Source organism: Salmo salar, chromosome 11 (assembly GCF_965601325.2).
Source record: "Salmo salar chromosome 11, fSalSal1, whole genome shotgun sequence".
NCBI lineage: Eukaryota > Metazoa > Chordata > Actinopteri > Salmoniformes > Salmonidae > Salmo > Salmo salar.
Window position 1 is genome coordinate 120,653,202 of NC_138301.1, and position 22,677 is coordinate 120,675,878.

A 22,677-nucleotide genomic window follows, 5' to 3' on the forward strand; every position below is an offset into this window, starting at 1 on the left:
GTTTAGGACTTTTTAAATGTACAGCGACACAATTCAGAACATTGGTCATTCTTACTGTGTACTCACTGTACACCAAGTCAGAACCGTAGGATAAATAAAGGGGGCATATAAGCAGACAATGAAAGCTCTTACAGTATTCAATGACATTTCTCTAAAACAGGTTTTGGCTACATGTGCACCACCAAGTCAGAACAGTAGGGGAAATTAAGAGGGGTAAACAGACCAAATTATTAGGGTTAGATACATCGACTACTAACGTCTTACTATGCAACATACACTTAGTATTACTTTCTTAGCTACAGTATACACATCTCCTGGCATATTACATCATTTATGCAGCAGCATACAATACAATACAACTCACCTTGTTGTGATGTGCTCACTTGAACAGGAAGGTGGCGCGGCGGTCCTTCGTGGGCAAATTTTGTCTTCAGTCTGGCATTCTCTGGATTTATGGTGCTTTCAAGACAACTGGGAACTCGAGAAAAATGAAAAGGTTGAATTATGATGATGTCATTGATCTTCAGGTCGTAGCTCTAGAAAGAGGCCGGATTTACAATTCCGAGTTGGATGACCATTCAAAACAGATTTTGAAAGTAAGATGTTGACATGATCAGTCCAATGAAAGCTACTGTACATATAACGTGATTTGACGTCATTTTTATCTGTGGCCAATGACCTTGAGCCTTTTTGGATCGGCACTTCTAATGGAACTCTACGGCAGCACCCTAGGGGGCTAGAATTTTCTAGCTCTACCCTTAGACTTGGAGGTGACGTAGTGTCCCCGTGAGTGACAGAACACTGAGCCGATCACGGCGCAACGCTCCGTATTTTCTGCTGGCTTGCCCAACCACCACAGAAAGCACTGAGCTAGACTGAAACACCTGCTTTTTGGAGCTGCTTTACTCAAGAAAACAAAAAAAGAGACCATGTTTGTATGCGGCTTTATTAACTCAAAGAGATATATATATATAATATATATATATTATTTACATTGTTTACAAACTGATATGTGACATCTATTAATGCCAAAATAAAATGCAAAACAGGCAAGCTCAAAAAAATGAATGACGGTTCGTCACTGCCTTAGGCATGGGTAATCCTAGTTGTTTTTTTCCCAGGATTGTACGTTTGATTTATAAAGTGTCTTTGTGCGTGTGCCTGAATGTGTGCCGTTCAGTACTAATCCAGAGGAATGAAACAGTGGTGACAGGTCTGTGTTTTCACATCCTGTAAAGATGGCAGCCATTTTATGGTTTTGTTCAAGTGCCAGAGAGTGGAACATGAGTCGTGTGTGTGTGTGTGTGTGTGTGTGTGTGTGTGTGTGTGTGTGTGTGTGTGTGTGTGTGTGTGTGTGTGTGTGTGTGTGTGTGTGTGTGTGTGTGTGTGTGTGTGTGTGTGTGTGTGTGTGTGTGTACTTTGTGTACCTGTGTGTGCGTAAGTACGTGCAACTGTGTGTGTTTCTCGTGTGATAGTGGTGACCTTTGAGAAAAGGTTGTTTGATTGGTTGTCTCAGGGTGGCAGATGGGAGGATCTGAGACAACCAGGGGTGGACACATTGATTCCCGAAATTCATGCATTAAAATCCTTAAGACTCTATTGATGCACCCTTGTGTCAATCTACACTGAACACAAATATAAATGCAACATGCAACAATTTCAAAGAGTTACAGTTCATATTAGGAAATCAGTCAATTTAAATAAATGTATTAGCCCCTAATCTGTGGATTTCACATGACTGCGGGATCTGTCCCCAGCACAAGGTACACCTGTGTAATGATCATGCTATTTAATCAGCTTCTTGATATGCCACACCTGTTAGGTGGATGGATTGTCTTGGGAAAGGAGAAATGCTCACTAACAGGAATGTAAATAAATTAGTGCACAAAATTCTGAGAGAAATAATATTTCTGTGCGTATGGAAAATTTCTGGGATCTTTTTATTTCAGCTCATGAAACACGGGACCAAAACACTTTACATGTTGCGTTTTATATTTCTGTTCAGTATAAGTAACATAATAAGAAAAATCCTGATCTAAATCCGTCAGTTTAAACTAGAGATATCTGGGGGTTTTTTTTGCATGGGCTGCGTCCACCTAAGTCATCCTTCCGCTTCCGCATCTGTGGTGGAAGGTGGCCGAGCTACAGCCAATGCTCGTCAGACATTGGTTTTCTCACGTATAAAAAAAACATCTGTAGCGTCCAATCGGTTTAGCCTACACACTCTCTAGAAAGATGATATTCTCATGAAGATGACTGTGTTTCCCGTGTTGCTGTACGACGCCCCCTGTGTTGCTATACAACACCCCCCGTGTTGCTATACAACACCCCCTGTGTTGCTGTATGACAACCCCCGTGTTGCTGTACGACACCCCCCGTGTTGCTGTACGACACCCCCCGTGTTGCTGTATGACACCCCCCTGTGTTGCTGTACGACACCCCCTGTGTTGCTGTACGACACCCCCCTGTGTTGCTGTACGACACCCCCGTGTTGCTGTCGACACCCCCGTGTTGCTGTCGACACCCCCCGTGTTGCTGTACGACACCCCCGTGTTGCTGTCGACACCCCCCGTGTTGCTGTACAACACCCCCCGCGGTGCTGTACGACACCCCCTGTGTTGCTGTCGACACCCCCTGTGTTGCTGTACGACACCCCCCGTGTTGCTGTACGACACCCCCCGTGTTGCTGTACGACACCCCCCGTGTTGCTGTACGACACCCCCCGTGTTGCTGTACGACACCCCCCGTGTTGCTGTACGACACCCCCCGTGTTGCTGTACGACACCCCCCGTGTTGCTGTCGACACCCCCCGTGTTGCTACACGACACCCCCGGTGTTGCTGTACGACACCCCCCGTGTTGCTGTACGACACCCCCCTGTGTTGCTGTACGACACCCCCTGTGTTGCTGTACGACACCCCCCGTGTTGCTGTCGACACCCCCCGTGTTGCTATACGACACCCCCGGTGTTGCTGTACGACACCCCCCCGTGTTGCTGTACGACACCCCCCCGTGTTGCTGTACGACACCCCCTGTGTTGCTGTACGACACCCCCTGTGTTGCTGTCGACACCCCCTGTGTTGCTATACGACACCCCCAAGTATCACGGGACTTGTCAGGAAGGTAACTTGGTACCGTTTAAACATTTTTTTTTTTTATTAACGAAAATATGGAGGTAGTTTTTGTGGCAATAAAAATAAGGGGTTAAATACAGTTTTTAATTTGTAAAGTTTAGGAGGTCGGAAGGTCCCAGAACACAGTAGCCTACCTATTGTGGTGAAATGGACAGTATTCTCCAATGTGTTGATTTAATTTAAAGCATTTTAGATGTCGTTGCAGTATTGCCCGCATATTTGAGTATAGCTGCGGCGGTTTACACAAGTCTGAACTTCTAATGTCCTGATTTTAGAGAAATAACGAGAATGCGTCTCGATTTACCCTGTTGAGGACAGACGTTCCGCTAGCGGAACCCCTAGCCAACAGCCAATGGCATCGCACGGCGCCAAATACAAAACCAACTAAAATACCACAATTCAATTTTCTCAAACAATCAACTATTTTACACCGTTTTAAAGATAAGACTCTCGTTAATCTAACCACATTGTCCGATTTCAAAAATGCTTTACAGTGAAAGCAAAACATTAGATTATGTTAGGAGAGTACATAGACACAAATAATCACACAGCCATTTTCCAAGCAAGCATATATGTCACATAAATCAAAACCACAGCTAAATGCAGCACTAACCTTTGATGATCTTCATCAGATGACACTCCTAGGACATGATGTTATACAATACATGCATGTTTTGTTCAATCAAGTTCATATTTATATAAAAAAACAGCTTTTTACATTAGCATGTGATGTTCAGAACTAGCATACCCACCGCAAACTTCCGGTGAATTTACTAAATTACTCATGATAAACGTGACAAAATACATAACAATTATTTTAAGAATTATAGATACAGAACTCCTTTATGCAATCGCGGTGTCAGATTTTAAAATAGCTTTTCAGTGAAAGCACATTTTGCAATATTCTGAGTACATAGCCCGGCCATCATGGCTAGCTAATTTGACACCCACCAAGTTTGGCCCTCACCAAACTCAGATTTACTATAAGAAAAATTGGATTACCTTTGCTGTTCTTCGTCAGAATGCACTCCCAGGACTTCTACTTCAACAACAAATGTTGTTTTGGTTCGAAATAATCCATTATTATATCCAAATAGCTCCGTTTTGTTCGTGCATTCAAGTCACTATCCGAAGGGTGACGTGCCGGCGCATTTTGTGACAAAAGAATTCAAAATATTCCATTACCGTACTTCGAAGCATGTCAAACGCTGTTTAAAATACATTTTTATGCTATTTTTCTCGTAAAATAGCGATAATATTCCAACCGAGCTAAGTTGTATTCGTTCAAACACTGAAAGAAAAAAATGGAGTCGTCTCGTGCACGCGCGCTCCAGTGTCATTGTTCTCAGCAGGACCACTCACAAAAACTCCTGCTGTTTTTCGCCCGGAGACTGGAGAGCTCTCATTCCACTTTCTGGCGCCTTCTGAGAGCCAATGAAAGACTTAGAAAATGTCACGTTACAGCAGAGATGCTGTATTTTTGATAGAGATGCCCGAGAAGGAGAACAAATTGTCAGACAGGGCACTTCCTGTATAGAATCTTCTCAGGTTTTGGCCTGCCCCATGAGTTCTGTTATACTCACAGACACCATTCAAACAGTTTTAGAAACTTTAGAGTGTTTTCTATCCAAATCTACTAATTATATGCATATTCTAGTTTCTGGGCAGGAGTAGTTGCCAGATTAATTCGGGTACGTTTTTTATCCAGCTGTGAAAATACTGCCCCCTATCCCAAACAGGTTAACGTTGATGGTGTTTACTAGAACGTTTACAGTGCGAACTTATGAATAAATCATAAGACGTACTGTGTCCAGTCAAATCTGAGACGTTTCAGTTCCTGTTTCGTCAGGATCTGGCTGTCACGTTCGTCGTAACGAGTGGACCAAAATGCAGCGGGAATGTGAATGCTCATCTTCTTTTATTAAATGAAGAAAACCAAAAACAAACACTTAAACAAAAAAACAACGACGAGAAACAGTCCTGTGAGGCACACAGCTACACATACGGAACAACTACCCACCAAAAACCCATGAAAAAACACCCCTACTAAATAGGACCTTCAATTAGAGGCAACGAGGAACAGCTGCCTCCAATTGAAGGTCAACGCAATAAACTACACATAGAAATAGAAAGACTAGAACGAACATAGAAATATACTAACATAGAACATTAACCACAAACCCCGAAACACATAAAACAAACACCCCCCTGCAACGTCCTGACCAAACTACAATAACAAATAACCCCTTTTACTGGTCAGGACGTGACACTGGCTCAAATTAAACACTGGTTAAATATGTGTTGTAACGATGTGCGCTGAGAGTCGAGAAGCTAGTTCAGGGAGTGAGTGTTTTTAATAAATAAACGGAACATAATTTTTACAAAAACACGAACAACGCACAGACATGAAACAGAAACAATAACGCCTGGGGAAATAACCAAGGGGAGTGACATATATAGGGCAGGTAGTCAAGGAGGTGATGGAGTCCAGGTGATGTGTCATAATGCGCTGATGCGCGTAACGATGGTGACAGGTGTGCGCCATAACGAGCATCCTGGTGACCTAGAGTCCGGAGAGGGAGCACACGTGACAGTACCCCCTCCCCGACGTGCGGCTCCAGCCGCAGGATGCCGACCAAGATCCGGTCACCTCTGCTAAGGCGCGGGAACCTGTCGATCCCGCTGAGGCGCGGGAGCATGGCGACCTAGAGCGCCGGAGAGAGAGCATACGTGACAGTCCCCCCCCCCCCTCCTCCCTCCCCCGGGGCGTTTGTCTCCAGCCGCAGGACGCCAACCACAGGGACGATCCGGAGCAGACCGGTCGCCTCCGCTGAGACGCAGAAACCCGAGGAGGTGATGGAGTCCAGGTGATGTGTCATAATGCGCTGACGCGCGTAATGATGGTGACAGGTGTGCTCCATAACGAGCAGCCTGGTGACCTAGAGGTCAGAGAGGGAGCACACGTGACAATGTGTTGAAAAAAACAATCATATTTCTTGAGCTTTCTCATGTCTCCTAGATACAGGACAGACATTTCAAAACCTTTATTTATTTATTATGATAGAATTTTTGGACTGTTTTGTTTTGTCATTTATAACGGCGTTATTTAATGTGTCTCTGTGGTCTGTTGTAGTAAAGACCATATTACAGTCCCATCGAGAACATACAGGAACAGGAAGACGCGGTAACCAAACACTGTTCCACAAAAGACGCCTAAGACTGTGGATATGTGTGTCTGTCTTAACACACAGAATTAGATAAGACAATCTGCAGACAAGTGAGTGGACGTGTGTGTGTGTGTGTGTGTGTGTGTGTGTGTGTGTGTGTGTGTGTGTGTGTGTGTGTGTGTGTGTGTGTGTGTGTGTGTGTGTGTGTGTAGTGTGTAGTGTGTGTGTGTAGTGTGTGTGTGTGTAGTGTGTGTGTGTGTGTGTGTAGTGTGTAGTGTGTGTGTGTGGTGTGTGTAGTGTGCGCACGTGCGTGCATTACTATCTAATTAAGATTATGTCTGGTCTGATCATGGTCCCCACGGTGATGCCTGTGCTCCATCCGGTCGTCCCTGGATACGGCTGTCACGTCCATTACCACGGCAACCCCTGATAACCAGTAACGACTGGAAACGATTTCCCTTCTCTCGCTCATTCAGCAACACTGAGACAAAGAAAAAAAAAAAAGAGAGAGAGAGAGAGAGAGAGAGAGAGAAAACAGGAAAAATAAGATGCCAAACCGAGGAAACATAAGATGGAAAACATGAACAGAAAGACAGTGGACTAAAGGATTAGGGAAAATATTTAATTCAGTTGTATTTGTAATTGTCTGCGCTTTTTGGCTTGTAGGGAAAAGATTTGGGCGGTACTGGATTCCAGATATTTTATGTTGTCTATAATCTAGAGCCTCCATTTGACTCTCTGAATCCTAGAGCCTCCATTTGACTCTCTGTAACCTAGAGCCTCCATTTGACTCTCTGTAACCTAGAGCCTCCATTTGACTCTCTGTAACCTAGAGCCTCCATTTGACTCTCTGTAACCTAGAGCCTCCATTTGACTCTCTGTAACCTAGAGCCTCCATTTGACTCTCTGTAACCTAGAGCCTCCATTTGACTCTCTGTCTCCTAGAGCCTCCATTTGACGCTCTGTAACGTAGAGCCTCCATTTGACTCTCTGTAACCTAGAGCCTCCATTTGACTCTCTGTAACCTAGAGCCTCCATTTGACTCTCTGTAACCTAGAGCCTCCATTTGACTCTCTGTAATCTAGAGCCTCCATTTGACTCTCTGTAACCTAAAGCCTCCATTTGACTCTCTGTAATCTAGAGCCTCCATTTGACTCTCTGTAACCTAGAGCCTCCATTTGACTCTCTGTAACCTAGAGCCTCCATTTGACTCTCTGTAACCTAGAGCCTCCATTTGACTCTCTGTAACCTAGAGCCTCCATTTGACTCTCTGTAACCTAGAGCCTCCATTTGACTCTCTGTAACCTAGAGCCTCCATTTGACTCTCTGTAACCTAAAGCCTCCATTTGACTCTCTGTAATCTCTCTCTCTGTCTGTCTGTCCTCTCTCTGTCTGTCCACTCTCTGTCTGTCTGTCCTCTCTCTCTCTGTCCTCTCTCTCTCTGTCTGTCCTCTATCTGTCTGTCCTCTATCTGTCTGTCCACTCTCTGTCTATCTGTCCTCTTTCTGTCTGTCCTCTCTCTCTCTGTGTCTCTCTCTTTTCACCCTGCCAGGTTCCTGGTCTTAATAAAATGCCTTCTCCCTCTTTCTCTTTGTCTCTTCTTTTCTTCTATTTTGTCGCTCTCTCTCTCTCTCCCTCCTCCTTCTCTCTCTCTCTCCCTCTTTCGCCATCTGCATCCCTGTCACACGTTTATCCCTTCAAGTTCTCTCCTTCCCGTCTCCTTCCTCCTCCCCCCTCGTCTCTTCACCTCATCCATCTGTTTCTCTCCTTCCCCCTCCTGTTGTGTGTCTTCATAAACATGAGTCTCATGACCTGTAGAAAGGTAAAGGTAACCTCTACCACAGAAGCTTCCTAACTTTATAAAGCAGTCACTTAACCTAAAGCTGTTATTGGACTTTTCTACCCAAGCAAATAGAGACTCAGACCTAAACAACTGTACGGCACATTTGGAGATTTTATTGTTTTTCCGATATAACATTTTCCCACATCTGTCTGTCTCTCTCTCTCTCTCTCTCTCTCTCTCTCTCTGTCTCTCTCTCTCTCTCTCTGTCTCTGTCTCTCTCTCTCTGTCTCTCTCTCTGTCTCTCTCTCTGTCTCTCTCTCTCTCTCTCTCTCTCTCTCTCTCTCTCTCTCTCTCTCTGTCTCTGTCTCTCTCTCTCTTCCTTCTCAGACTACCCCCTGTAGTTTAACGTAGAGGAGGAGGGGTGGAAGGGAGAAGGAAGGTGTCCCCTTCTCATTGTGTCCCCGTTTAATTATCCTTGCATCCTAATTGGTTGATTAGCCAGGAACATCCAGATCGTTTAGCTGAGATAAATGACCCAGTGAGGAGCAGACAGGGGGGGGGGGGCGGGGGGTAATTAAGAGCACTTAACAAGTAGAACCACCTCGTTAAGGAACACTAATGACAAACTAGGATCTCATTCGGGTACTGGGATGCAAGTGATCGTGATGATTACTGGATGGGATGACTGACTGTAGCCCAAGGCCATGTCCCAAATGGCTCCCTATTTACTATATAGTGCACTACTTTATACCAGAGCCCTATGGCACCCTATTCCCTATATAGTGCACTACTTTAGACCAGAGTCCTATGGCACCCTACTCCCTATATAGTGCACTACTTTAGACCAGAGTCCTATGGCACCCTATTCCCTATATATAGTCCACTACTTTAGACCAGAGTCCTATGGCACCCTACTCCCTATATAGTGCACTACTTTAGACCAGAGTCCTATGGCACCCTATTCCCTATATATAGTGCACTACTTTAGACCAGAGTCCTATGGCACCCTATTCCCTATATATAGTGCACTACTTTAGACCAGAGCCCTATGGCACCCTATTCCCTATATAGTGCACTACTTTAGACCAGAGCCCTATGGCACCCTACTCCCTATATAGTGCACTACTTTAGACCAGAACCCTATGGCACCCTATTCCCGACATAGTGCACTAATTTAGACCAGAGCCATATGGCACATTGTTTTGTATGTTACACACTTCTGAAGCTATTTTGCTAGTGCAGAAAGTAGTGTACTAAACCAACAGCAAAACCTCGAACACCTCCTGCATGGTTCCCGAGGACAATACCCTCGCTTATGTGTGTGTGAGCGTGTGTGCGCGCGTGTACGTGCGTGTACGTGCGCGTGCGTGTGCGTGTGTGTGTGTGTGTGTGTGCATTGATAAGGGGGACGCCTTTCCCCTCCAGGTACGGAAGCAAAGCTTTTCCTGTCTCCCATGAGTCTCTGTTTCTTTGATAAACACACACACACACACACACACACACACACACACACACACACACACACACACACACACACACACACACACACTCTGGGGAGAGTTCTATCCTAGGGCAGCGTTTCCCAAACTCATTCTTGGGGCTCCCCTGCGTGGATGATTGGTTTTTCTGCCCTGGCACTACACAGCTGATTGAAATAATCCCCTCCTCATCAACGTGTACCCAGGGTTTGAGAAAACCCTCGCCCAGGGAACCATAATGGTGAAGGTGGTTCATGTGCTATTTTCCTGTTGGTTTTGTGTGCTAGAAAAAAATACTTTCAGGAGAGTGTGTGTGTGTGTGTGTGTGTGTGTGTGTGTGTGTGTGTGTGTGTGTGTGTGTGTGTGTGTGTCTCACATTCCATCGGTAGTGTGTATGGGGGGGGGGGGGGGTGCGGGGGTGACGGGGGGACGGGTTAGTACTCGCCCCCTCTGTCTATCTGTTCTTTTGGACGGAGAGAGAGAGAAGGACAGTGTTGGGATGACAGGAGTAAAGGTATGGCTGCTCTATTCTCACTCCTCTATTCATCCACTGTTTCCAGTCTTTTATTCGTCTTTCTCCTTCTCTCTCTCTCTCTCTCAGTGTCCCTCTCTCTCGGTCTCTCTCTCTCTGTGTCTCTCTCTCTCTCGGTCTCTCTCTCTCTGTGTCTCTCTCTCTCGGTCTCTCTCTCTGTGTCTCTCTCTCTCTCGGTCTCTCTCTCTGTGTCTCTCTCTCTCTCGGTCTATCTCTCTCTGTGTCTCTCTCTCTCGGTCTCTCTCTCTCGGTCTCTCTCTCTCTCGGTCTCTCTCTCTCTGTGTCTCTCTCTCTCTCGGTCTCTCTCTCTCTGTGTCTCTCTCTCTCTCGGTCTCTCTCTCAGTGTCTCTCTTTCTCTCTGTCTCTCTCTCAGTGTCTCTCTCTCTGTCTCTCTCTCTCTCTCGGTCTCTCTGTCTCTCTCTCTCTCTCTGTCTCTCGGTCTCTGTCTCTCTCTCTCTCGGTTTCTCTCTCTCTCGGTTTCTCTCTGTCTCTCTCTCGGTCTCTCTCCCTCTGTGGGTCTCGCTCTCTCTCTGTCTCTCGGTCTCTCTGTCTCTCTCTCTCTGTCTCTCTCTCTCTCGGTCTCTCTCTCTCTGTCTCTTGGTCTCTGTCTTTCTCTCTCTCGGTTTCTCTCTCTCTCTCTCTGTCTCTCTCTGTCTCTCTCTCTCGGTTTCTCTCTCTGTCTCTCTCTCTCGGTCTCTCTCTGTCTCTCTCTCGGTCTCTCTCTCTCTCTGTCTCTGTCTCTCTCTGTCTCTCTCTGTCTCTCTCTCTCTCTCTCTCAGTTTCTCTCTCTCTCTGTCTCTCTCTCCTCTCATGCCTTCTCAACTGTTCAGTGACAGATAGTCATAGTCCTATGTGCTTGTTGATTGTTTGTGTGTGTGTCTAATGTTGATGCTGTCTTTCCTTCTATTGACACTCAACAGTAGTGTGTGTGTGTGTGTGTGTGTGTGTGTGTGTGTGTGTGTGTGTGTGTGTGTGTGTGTGTGTGTCTAACCAATGTTGGTGTGGTATTTCTGACAGACAGAAAGACTGATACAGTCCCTAACTTGTTCAGCCACTCAACAACATGCTTATGTAATTGTGAATTACAGCACCTTGTTTGAACAGGGCAAGACATACATGGTATCATTTCATGTCGTTCTGAAGACCTCTCAACATGGTTTGTGTCCCAAATTACCCCCTATGTCGTTCTGAAGACCTCTCAACGTGGTTTGTGTCCCAAATTACCCCCTATGTCGTTCTGAAGACCTCTCAACGTGGTTTGTGTCCTAAATTACCCCCTATGTCGTTCTGAAGACCTCTCAACATGGGTTGTGTCCCAAATTACCCCCTATGTCGTTCTGAAGACCTCTCAACATGGTTTGTGTCCCACATTACCCCCTATGTCGTTCTGAAGACATCTCAACGTGGTTTGTGTCCTAAATTACCCCCTATGTCGTTCTGAAGACCTCTCAATGTGGTTTGTGTCCCAAATTACCCCCTATGTCATTCTGAAGACCTCTCAACATGGTTTGTGTCCCACATTACCCCCTATGTCGTTCTGAAGACATCTCAACGTGGTTTGTGTCCAAAATTATCCCCTATGTCATTCTGAAGACCTCTCAATGTGGTTTGTGTCCCAAATTACCCCCTATGTCGTTCTGAAGACATCTCAACGTGGTTTGTGTCCCAAATTACCCCCTATGTCATTCTGAAGACATCTCAATGTGGTTTGTGTCCCAAATTACCCCCTATGTCATTCTGAAGACATCTCAATGTGGTTTGTGTCCCAAATTACCCCCTATGTCATTCTGAAGTCCTCTCAATGTGGTTTCTGTCCCAAATTACCCCCTATGTCATTCTGAAGACATCTCAATGTGGTTTCTGTCCCAAATTACCCCCTATGTCATTCTGAAGTCCTCTCAATGTGGTTTCTGTCCCAAATTACCCCCTATGTCGTTCTGAAGACCTCTCAATGTGGTTTCTGTCCCAAATTACCCCCTATGTCATTCTGAAGTCCTCTCAATGTGGTTTCTGTCCCAAATTACCCCCTATGTCATTCTGAAGACCTCTCAACGTGGTTTGTGTCCCAAATTACCCCTTATGTCATTCTGAAGACATCTCAATGTGGTTTGTGTCCCAAATTACCCCCTATGTCATTCTGAAGACCTCTCAATGTGGTTTCTGTCCCAAATTACCCCCTATTCTCGTCATAGTGCACTACTCTTGACCAGGGCTCCGTTAGGATATAGGATGTCACTTGGGACAGATCCACGTTGTCTAGGCGAGTGGGTCTTGCTGAAGTTGAAGACCTACTTGTTGTGTGTATGATAGATTCAGTTAAAAACTACATTTTTTTTAAATGTTAGTTGTAATGTTAGTTGTAAAGTATTTTGTCTGTAATCTCTTTTTGGTTATGTCGAACCCCAGTAAGACTAGCTTTCGCCATTGGCGTCGGCTAATGGAGATCCTAATAAATTAAATCAAATCAAAGTGATGACAAAGGGACTAAGTTATATTAGTCTTTGATGTCACTTTATTTAAACAGTAAACCGTTTGATCTCTTCAGACAATCCTCTGCTGAACAGGTAAAATGCAGATAACATGAAGTAGATTGCAGGTGAAATGCTGGTCAAATACACATAAACAGCATGTATTGATCCAGCTGCAGACTTGTTGATTTGTCAGCAGTCTGATTGTAAGAGCTGAGACCTTTGACCTCTGGGTGTCTGGACAGGTGATGTGTTGGGGGTCAAGGATTGACCTGAAGTGTTGATCACCTGAAGTGGATCTTGTGACTCATCTGCCCTGTCTGTCTCTCTGTGATGATGTCATCTGTCTCTCTCTCTCTCTCTCTCTCTCTCTCTCTCTGTGATGGTGTCATCTGCCCTGTCTGTCTCTCTGTGATGATGTCATCTGTCTCTCTCTCTCTCTCTCTCTCTCTCTGTAATGTCATCTGTCTCTCTCTCTCTGTGATGTCATCTGTCTCTCTCTCTGTGATGTCATCTGTCTCTCTCTGTGATGTCATCTGTCTCTCTCTCTCTGTGATGATGTCATCTGTCTCTCTCTCTCTCTCTCTGTGATGATGTCATCTGTCTCTCTCTCTCTCTCTGTGATGATGTCATCTGTCTCTCTCTCTCTCTGTGATGATGTCATCTGTCTCTCTCTCTCTCTCTGTGATGTCATCTGTCTCTCTCTCTCTGTGATGTCATCTGTCTCTCTCTCTGTGATGTCATCTGTCTCTCTCTCTCTCTCTGTGATGATGTCATCTGTCTCTCTCTCTCTCTGTGATGATGTCATCTGTCTCTCTCTCTCTCTCTCTCTGTGATGTCATCTGTCTCTCTCTCTCTGTGATGTCATCTGTCTCTCTCTCTGTGATGTCATCTGTCTCTCTCTCTCTGTATTGATGTCATGTCTCTCTCTGCGATATCATCTGTCTGTCTCTCTCTCTGTGGTGATATCATCTGTCTGTCTCTCTCTCTCTCAGAGACGTTCTGCAGCAACACGCTGATAAAGTGACACTATCGTCCTGCTTTAGCCGTCTCCTGGTCCAACCCTTCCCATCCATCCTCGTTCAATTTCAATGTAACGGGAACATATGTTGGACGAAGCTGAATGGTACATATTGTGAATCGGACTCTGCTTTTCACCGCTGTACCGATGTGGTGCTGACACAACATTCTAGAAACTCAAAGATTCCTTCTGGTGTGTAAGTACCTCAGATAAGGGCATCTGCTGAGTGACTAAAATGGCGTGTGTGTGTGTGTGTGGTGTGTGTGTGTGTGTGTGTGTGTGTGTGTGTGTGTGTGTTCCACTAAGAGGGAGTGATATGAAAGGAAAATGACTTGTCTCAGCATGGTAAAACTGGTTTGAACAGTAAACACACCTAATGTTGGGGAACGCCTACTGAGTGTGTGTGTGTGTGTGTGTGTGTGTGTGTGTGTGTGTGTGTGTGTGTGTGTGTGTGTGTGTGTGACAGCAGACGATGTGATCCACAATGACAACCCATGATCAAGAGCAGACTAACCATCCCAGCCTCTTACTGTCAATGTATAAACCAGAAAGACACTGTGTTATTACTGAGGACTACGGCCGCGTCCCAACAATCTCTCCTACCTCACAAAATGTGCACTTGTTCACTTCCCTTCATGGATTTGAAAGGAAACTAGTCTAGTAGTCCAGTCCAGTCCATGGTCTAGTAGTCCAGTCCATGGTCTAGTAGTCCAGTCCAGGGTCTAGTAGTCCAGTCCAGTCCATGGTCTAGTTGTCCAGTCCAGGGTCTAGTAGTCCAGTCCAGTCCATGGTCTAGTAGTCCAGTCCTGTCCATGGTGTAGTAGTCCAGTCCAGGGTCTAACAATCCAGTCCAGTCCATGGTCTAGTTGTCAAGTCCAGGGTCTAGTAGTCCAGTCCATGGTCTAGTAGTCCAGTCCATGGTCTAGTAGTCCAGTCCATGGTGGAGTAGTCCAGTCCAGGGTCTAGTAGTCCAGTCCAGGGTCTAGTTGTCCAGTCCAGGGTCTAGTTGTCCAGTCCAGGGTCTAGTAGTCCAGTCCAGGGTCTAGTAGTCCAGTCCAAGGTCTAATAGTCCAGCCCAGGATCTAGTAGTCCAGTCCAAGGTCTAGTTGTCCTGTCCATGGTCTAGTTGTCCAGTCCAGGGTCTAGTAGTCCAGTCCATGGTCTAGTAGTCCAGTCCATGGTCTAGTTGTCCAGTCCAGGGTCTAGTTGTCCAGTCCAGGGTCTAGTAGTCCAGTCCAGGGTCTAGTAGTCCAGTCCAAGGTCTAATAGTCCAGCCCAGGATCTAGTAGTCCAGTCCAAGGTCTAGTCAGTCCAGTCCATGGTCTAGTTGTCCAGTCCAGGGTCTAGTAGTCCAGTCCATGGTCTAGTAGTCCAGTCCATGGTCTAGTAGTCCAAGTCCAGGGTCTAGCAGTCCAGTCCATGGTCTAGTAGTCCAGTCCAGGGACTAACAGTCCAGGGTCTAGTAGTCCAGTCCAGTCCAGGGTCTAGTAGTCCAGTCCAGGGTCTAGAAGTCCAGTCCAGGGTCTAGTAGTCCAGTCCAGGGTCTAGTTGTCCAGTCCAGGGTCTAGTAGTCCAGTCCAGTCCAGTCCATGGTCTAATAGTCCAGTCCAGGGTCTAACAGTCCAGTCCAGGTACTAACAGTCCAGGATCTAACAGTCCAGTCCAGGGTCTAACAGTCCAGTCCAGGGTCTAATAGTCCAGTCCAGTTCTTGGTCTAGTAGTCCAGTCTCTGACAGTATATCACTCCTGTATATCACACCTCCTACGCATCTTAGCTCAGATGAATGTAAGTCAAGCACATCTTCATGAGCAGAAATCCACCAGCTTTCATGTGAACAGCAGTAGCTGTGATGTTAGACAGGAGCCTTTGTCAGGTCAGGGAGCGAGATAATTATGTAGATATATACGGTGTTGTAACGATGTACACATAGTTAAAGTACAAAAGGGAAAGTAAATACAAATAAATATGGGTTGTATTTACAATGGTGTTTGTTCTTCACTGGTTGCCCTTTTCTTGTGGCAACAGGTCACACATCTTACTGCTGTGATGGAACACTGTGGTATTTCACCCAGTAGATATGGGAGTTTATTAAAATCGGGTTTGTTTTCGAGTTCTTTGTGGATCTGTGTAATCTGAGGGAAATATGTGTCTCTAATATGGTCATATATTTGGCAGGAGGTTAGGAAGTGCATCTGTTTCCACCTCATTTTGTGTGCAGTGTTGCACATAGGCTGTCTTCTCTTGAGAGCCAGGTCTGCCTACGGCGGCCTTTCTCAATAGCAAGGCTATGCTCACTGAGTCTGTACATGGTCAAAGCTTTCCCTAAATTTTGGTCAGTCACAGTGGTCAGGTATTCTGCCACTGTGTACTCTCTGTTTAGGGCCAAATAGCATTCTAGTTTGCTCTGTTTTTTTGTGAATTCTTTCCAATGTGTCAGGAAATTATCTTTTTGTTTTCTCATGACTTGGTTGGGTCTAATTGTGTTGCTGTCCTCTCTCTCTCGCTGTGTGACTCAACCTCTGGTTCATTCCACTGATAGAGAGAGAGAGGGAGAGGAGGACTAGCGGTTCTGGGGGGGCAGGGGGTGAAAACAATTGTGGACCCCCTTGTGGCCCCCCTAAATGTGGAGTATGAAATCATTTTTACATAACAGATTTTTGCTATGCTTCTTTTTTTACATCCGTTATTAGACAGTGGCAACGATGATGATTATGAACATGGTCTTTTACCTGCTAATGCAGTGAAGAAAACGATATGACAACAATAACGTCTAATGTAACTGGCCCCTTTAACAGTACAACTGGCCCCAGCTTGCCCCCCCCCCCCCCCCAGTTGAAATGGTCTAGAACCACCACTGGAGAGGAGGAGAGAGGGTTTGGCGTGTCTTGTCTTGCCTGGCATGTTGGCAGGTGTGGGATTCATCGTCGCCCCAGGGTTGGCACTGTTCTACTCTCTTTTCCCTGCTCTCACTGTGCTGGTCTGTTTGTCTGTCTGTCTGTCTGTCTGTCTGTCTGTCTGTCTGTCTGTCTGTCTGTCTGTCTGTCTGTCTGTCTGTCTGTCTGTCTGTCTGTCTGTCTGTCTGTCTGTCTGTCTGTCTGTCTGTCTGTCTGCCTGCCTGCCTGTCTGTCTGTCTGTCTGTCTGTCTGTCTGTCTGTCTGTCTGTCTGTCTGTCTGTCTGTCTGTCTGTCTGTCTGTCTGTCTGTCTGTCTGTCTGTCTGTCTGTCTGTCTGTCTGTCTGTCTGTCTGTCTGTCTGTCTGTCTGTCTGTCTGTCTGTCTGTCTGTCTGTCTGTCTGTCTGTCTGTCTGTCTGTCTGTCGGTCGGTCGGTCGGTCGGTGTGTGTGTCTGTGTCTGTGGGTGTGTCTGTGTGTTTACCGGTGTCTGTGCCGGTGTCTGTGCCGGTGGTGTGTGTGTGTGTGTGTGTGTGTGTGTGTGTGTGTGTGTGTGTGTGGTGTGTGTGTGTGTGTGTGTGTGTGTGTGTGTGTGTGTGTGTGTGTGTGTGTGTGTGTGTGTGTGTGTGTGCCGGTGTGTGTGTGTGTGTGTGTCTGTGCCAGTGTGTGTGTGTGCCGGTGTGTGTGTGTGTGTGTGTGTCTATGCCGGTGTGTGTGTGTGTGTGTGCCCAGATTGTTGTTCCTCTAGGTGTGCCTTAACAGAGCACGCCCCTAACGGTGTTTTTGGGAAGAAAATAACATTGGTTTCCATGGTAACTTCTCACCCTGGTTACTTTGAGATCCTTTGATTTGAAGAAAATAAAACTGACGGGGGGCGGTTGATACACAACGCAGAGAGAGAGGAGAGGAGAGGAGAGGAGAGGAGAGGAGAGGAGAGGAGAGGAGAGGAGAGGAGAGGAGGACACGGAGGGGTGGGGAGGAGAGGGAGGACACGGAGGGGAGGGGAGGAGAGGGAGGACACGGAGGGGTGGGGAGGAGAGGGAGGACAGGGAGGAGAGGGAGGACATGGAGGGGTGGGGAGGAGAGGGAGGAGAGGGAGGACATGGAGGACAGGGAGGAGAGGGAGGGGTGGGGAGGAGAGGAGAGGGAGGACACGGAGGGGTGGGGAGGAGAGGAGAGGGAGGACACGGAGGGGTGGGGAGGAGAGGAGAGGGAGGGAGGACAGGGAGGAGAGGGGAGGAGAGGGAGGAGAGGGGAGGAGAGGGAGGACAGGGAGGGGTGGGGAGGAGAGGGAGGGGTGGGGAGGACACGGAGGGGTGGGGAGGAGAGGAGAGGGAGGGAGGACAGGGAGGAGAGGGGAGGAGAGGGAGGACAGGGAGGGGTGGGAGGACAGGAGAGGGAGGGAGGACAGGGAGGAGAGGGAGGGGTGGGGAGGACACGGAGGGGTGGGGAGGAGAGGAGAGGGAGGGAGGGAGGACAGGGAGGAGAGGGGAGGAGAGGGAGGACAGGGAGGGGTGGGAGGACAGGGAGGAGAGGGGAGGAGAGGGAGGACTAGGGAGGAGAGGGAGGGGCTAGATGACAGGGAGGAGAGGGAGGGGCTGGAGGGGAGGGAGGGGCTAGATGGGAGGGAGGGAGGGAGGGGCTAGATGGGAGGGAGGGAGGGAGGGAGGGGAGGGGCTAGATGGGAGGGAGGGAGGGAGGGAGGGTGGGGGGAGGGGCTAGATGGGAGGGAGGGAGGGAGGGTGGCGGGAGGGTCTAGATGGGAGGGAGGGAGGGAGGGGCTAGATGGGAGGGAGGGAGGGAGGGAGGGGCTGGAGGGGAGGGAGGGGCTAGATGGGAGGGAGGGAGGGAGGGAGGGAGGGAGGGTGGGAGGGAGGGAGGGAGGGAGGGAGGGAGGGAGGGGTATATGACAACGAAGACAAATGTTTCCATTTCCTCATCAGGAAATGTGTTTCGATTCATGTCAACTCTAATGTTGAATACACAAATCCCACATATCTAATTCTCTCTCTGTATCTCTCTGTATCGCTCGCTGTCTCTCAATTCAATTCAAAGGGGTTTTATTGGCATACTTGTTTACATTGCCAAAGCAATAAAAATAATAATAAACAATAGTGAGAAGAAAGAAAAACACATGGAAACATGAACAGTAAACATCACGTCACAGTGTTGCATTATCAGCTATGTTTTAACAATGTGCAAATAGTTGTAGTACGAATAGAAGGGGAAGATGGATAAACAGATAATAATGACGGTGGTATTTACAATGTTTGTGTTCCACTGGTTGCCCTGTTCTCATGGCAACGGGCCACAAATCTTGCTGCTGTGATTGCATGTTGGTATTTCACATAACAGATATGGGAGTTTATCAATGTTTGATTTGTTTTCAAATTCTTTGTGGGTCTGTGTGATTTGTGGGGAAAATATGTCTCTAATATGGCCTGTCTCTCTCTATATATCTCTCTCTTTATCTCTCTCCGTCTCCACAGAGTACTGAGCAGGTGACTGCATACTGCCGGAGTCTCCATGAGATGAATCCTTCCCATGTTCCCCCTCAGTCTTCCTCGTCCTGCTCTTCCTCCCTCTCTCCCAGCCAGTCAATGCCAGTGGCGGCGGGCTTTGCCATCCAGAGACAGCTGTCACACGCCGACAAACTACGTAAAGTCATCAGTGAACTGGTGGAGACTGAGAGGACCTACGTCAAGGTTAGTAGAGAGTGGTGGTGGTGGAGGTGGTGGTGGAGGTGGTGGTGGAGGTGGTGGTGGTGGAGGTGGTGGAGGTGGTGGTGGTGGAGGTGGTGGAGGTGGTGGAGGTAGTGGTGGAGAAGGTGGTGGAGAAGGTGGAGGTGGTGGAGAAGGTGGTGGAGAAGGTGGAGGTAGTGGTGGAGGTGGTGGAGAAGGTGGAGGTGGTGGAGAAGGTGGAGGTGGTGGTGGAGGTGGTGGTGATGGAGAAGGTGGAGGTGGTGGAGGTGGTGGAGAAGGTGGAAGTGGTGGTGGAGGTGGTGGACGTGGTAGTGGTGGTGGTGGTGGAGGTGGTAGTGATGGAGAAGGTGGAGGTGGTGGAGGTGGTGGAGAAGGTGGAAGTGGTGGTGGAGGTGGTGGACGTGGTAGTGGTGGTGGAGGTGGTGGTGGTGGTGGAGGTGGTAGTGGTGTTGGAGGTGGAGGTGGTGGTGGTGGAGGTGGAGGTGGTGGTGGTGGAGGTGGTGGTGGAGGTGGTGGAGGTGGTGGTGGTAGTGGTGGAGGTGGTGGAGGTGGTGGAGGTGGTGGTGGTGGTGGTGGTGGAGGTGATGGAGGTAGTGTTGGTGGTGGAGGTGGTGGAGGTGATGGAGGTAGTGTTGGTAGTGGTGGAGGTAGTGTTGGTGGTGGAGGTGGTGGAGGAGGTAGTGTTGGTGGAGGTGGTGGTGGTGGGGGTGGTAGTGGTGGTGGTGGTGATGGTGGAGGTGGTGGTGGTGGTGGTGGTGGTGGAGGTGGTGGTGGTGGTGGTGATGGTGGAGGAGGTGGAGGTGGAGGTGGTGGAGGTGGTGGTGGTGATGGTGGAGGAGGTGGAGGTGGAGGTGGTGGAGGTAGTGTTGGTGGTGGTGGAGGTGGTGGAGAAGGTGGAGGTGGTGGTGGAGGTGGAGAAGGTGGAGGTGGTGGAGAAGGTGGAGGTGGTGGTGGTGGAGGTGGTGGGGGTGACACAGACAAACTCCTAGTTTCTAACATGGATCAATGCATACAGTACAACAGTCATAACACAACACAACAGTCACAACACAACAGTCACAACACACAACACAACAATCACAACACTGTCAGTCACACACACACACACACACACACACACACACACACACACACACACACACACACACACACACACACACACACACACACACACACACACACACACTCTCTCTCTCTCTCACACACACTCTAAACCCTGTCTCCTGTCTCCTGCAGGACCTGGGCTGTCTGATCGAGCGCTACCTTACCCCATTACAGAAGGAGAGCTTCCTCACCCAGGATGAGGTAGGTTCAAAGGTCATCTCATAGACACCCCCTGCATGCTACTGGGTCATCATGACTGTGGATAGGGTGGTATTCATTAGGGGGCACCGTAGCAAAATGTACTCAACGAATTGGACAAGCTCAGGTTCTCTTTTTCTTCCCCCGTTTGGAATTAAGATCTCTATAAAATACTGATCATGTTTACAAGACAATATCTTTAATAGTAATTGCAAAGCAAGATGGTTACCGTTGCTATGCTACCTCCTCCAGCTGGATGTCCTGTTCGGTAACCTCGGAGAGATGCTGGAGTTCCAGGTAGAGTTCCTGAAGACTCTAGAAGACGGGACCAGACTGGTAGCCGACCTGGACAGGCTGGAGAGAGTAGAACAGTTTAAGGTACAGTCACATTTTCCTATGGGTCCTGGTTAACAGTAGTGCTCTATGGGTCCTGGTTAACAGTAGAGCACTATGGGTCCTGGTTAACAGTAGAGCACTATGGGTCCTGGTTAACAGTAGAGCACTATGGGTCCTGGTCAACAGTAGAGCACTATGGGTCCTGGTTAACAGTAGTACCCTATGGGTCCTGGTCAACAGTAGTGCCCTATGGGTCCTGGTTAACAGTAGAGCACTATGGGTCCTGGTTAACAGTAGAGCACTATGGGTCCTGGATAACAGTAGAGCACTATGGGTCCTGGTTAACAGTAAAGCACTATGGGTCCTGGTCAACAGTAGAGCACTATGGGTCCTGGTCAACAGTAGTGCACTATGGGTCCTGGTTAACAGTAGAGCACTATGGGTCCTGGTCAACAGTAGTGCCCTATGGGTCCTGGTTAACAGTAGTGCACTATGGGTCCTGGTCAACAGTAGAGCACTATGGGTCCTGGTCAACAGTAGAGCACTATGGGTCCTGGTCAACAGAAGTGTACTATGGGCCCTGGTCAACAGTAGAGCACTATGGGTCCTGGTTAACAGTAGAGCACTATGGGTCCTGGTCAAGAGTAGAGCACTATGGGTCCTGGTTAACAGTAGTGCACTATGGGTCCTGGTTAACAGTAGAGCACTATGGGTCCTGGTTAACAGTAGAGCACTATGGGTCCTGGTCAACAGTAGAGCACTATGGGTCCTGGTTAACAGTAGAGCACTATGGGTCCTGGTTAACAGTAGTGCACTATGGGTCCTGGTTAACAGTAGTGCACTATGGGTCCTGGTTAACAGTAGAGCACTATGGGTCCTGGTTAACAGTAGAGCACTATGGGTCCTGGTCAACAGTAGAGCACTATGGGTCCTGGTCAACAGTAGAGCACTATGGGTCCTGGTCAACAGTAGAGCACTATGGGTCCTGATCAACAGTAGTGCACTATGGGTCCTGGTCAACAGTAGTGCACTATGGGTCCTGGTCAACAGTAGAGCACTATGGGTCCTGGTCAACAGTAGAGCACTATGGGTCCTGGTTAACAGAAGTGCACTATGGGTCCTTGTCAACAGTAGAGCACTATGGGTCCTGGTTAACAGTAGTGCACTATGGGTCCTGGTCAACAGTAGTGCACTATGGGTCCTGGTCAACAGTAGAGCACTATGGGTCCTGGTCAACAGTAGAGCACTATGGGTCCTGGTTAACAGAAGTGCACTATGGGTCCTTGTCAACAGTAGAGCACTATGGGTCCTGGTTAACAGTAGTGCACTATGGGTCCTGGTCAAAAGTAGTGCACTATGGGTCCTGGTCAACAGTAGAGCACTATGGGTCCTGGTTAGTAGTAGTGCACTATGGGTCCTAGTTAACAGTAGAGCACTATGGGTCCTGGTCAACAGTAGAGCACTATGGGTCCTGGTCAACAGTAGAGCACTATGGGTCCTGGTTAACAGTAGAGCACTATGGGTCCTGGTCAACAGTAGAGCACTATGGGTCCTGGTCAACAGTAGTGCACTATGGGTCCTGGTCAACAGTAGAGCACTATGGGTCCTGATCAACAGTAGTGCACTATGGGTCCTGGTCAACAGTAGTGCACTATGGGTCCTGGTCAACAGTAGAGCACTATGGGTCCTGGTCAACAGAAGTGCACTATGGGTCCTTGTCAACAGTAGAGCACTATGGGTCCTGGTTAACAGTAGTGCACTATGGGTCCTGGTCAACAGTAGTGCACTATGGGTCCTGGTCAACAGTAGAGCACTATGGGTCCTGGTTAGTAGTAGTGCACTATGGGTCCTGGTTAACAGTAGAG

General features: G+C 47.9%; 1 protein-coding gene across 2 annotated transcripts in view; it reads left to right on the forward strand.

Moving 5' to 3' along the window:
* tiam1a (TIAM Rac1 associated GEF 1a) overlaps window positions 1–22,677 on the forward strand; it is a 136,818-nt gene that overhangs the window by 80,903 nt on the left and 33,238 nt on the right. The window contains exons 1-4 of one of the 2 annotated variants that reach the window (XM_082958334.1): window positions 10,008–10,075; window positions 18,962–19,177; window positions 20,411–20,479; window positions 20,729–20,854. In XM_082958334.1, the coding sequence (XP_082814460.1) occupies window positions 10,061–10,075; window positions 18,962–19,177; window positions 20,411–20,479; window positions 20,729–20,854 (426 nt within the window). In that variant the 5' untranslated portion in view covers window positions 10,008–10,060. Of the gene's footprint in view, window positions 1–10,007; window positions 10,076–18,961; window positions 19,178–20,410; window positions 20,480–20,728; window positions 20,855–22,677 lie in introns of those variants that run through there. The other variant, XM_082958333.1, reaches the window with a different exon arrangement.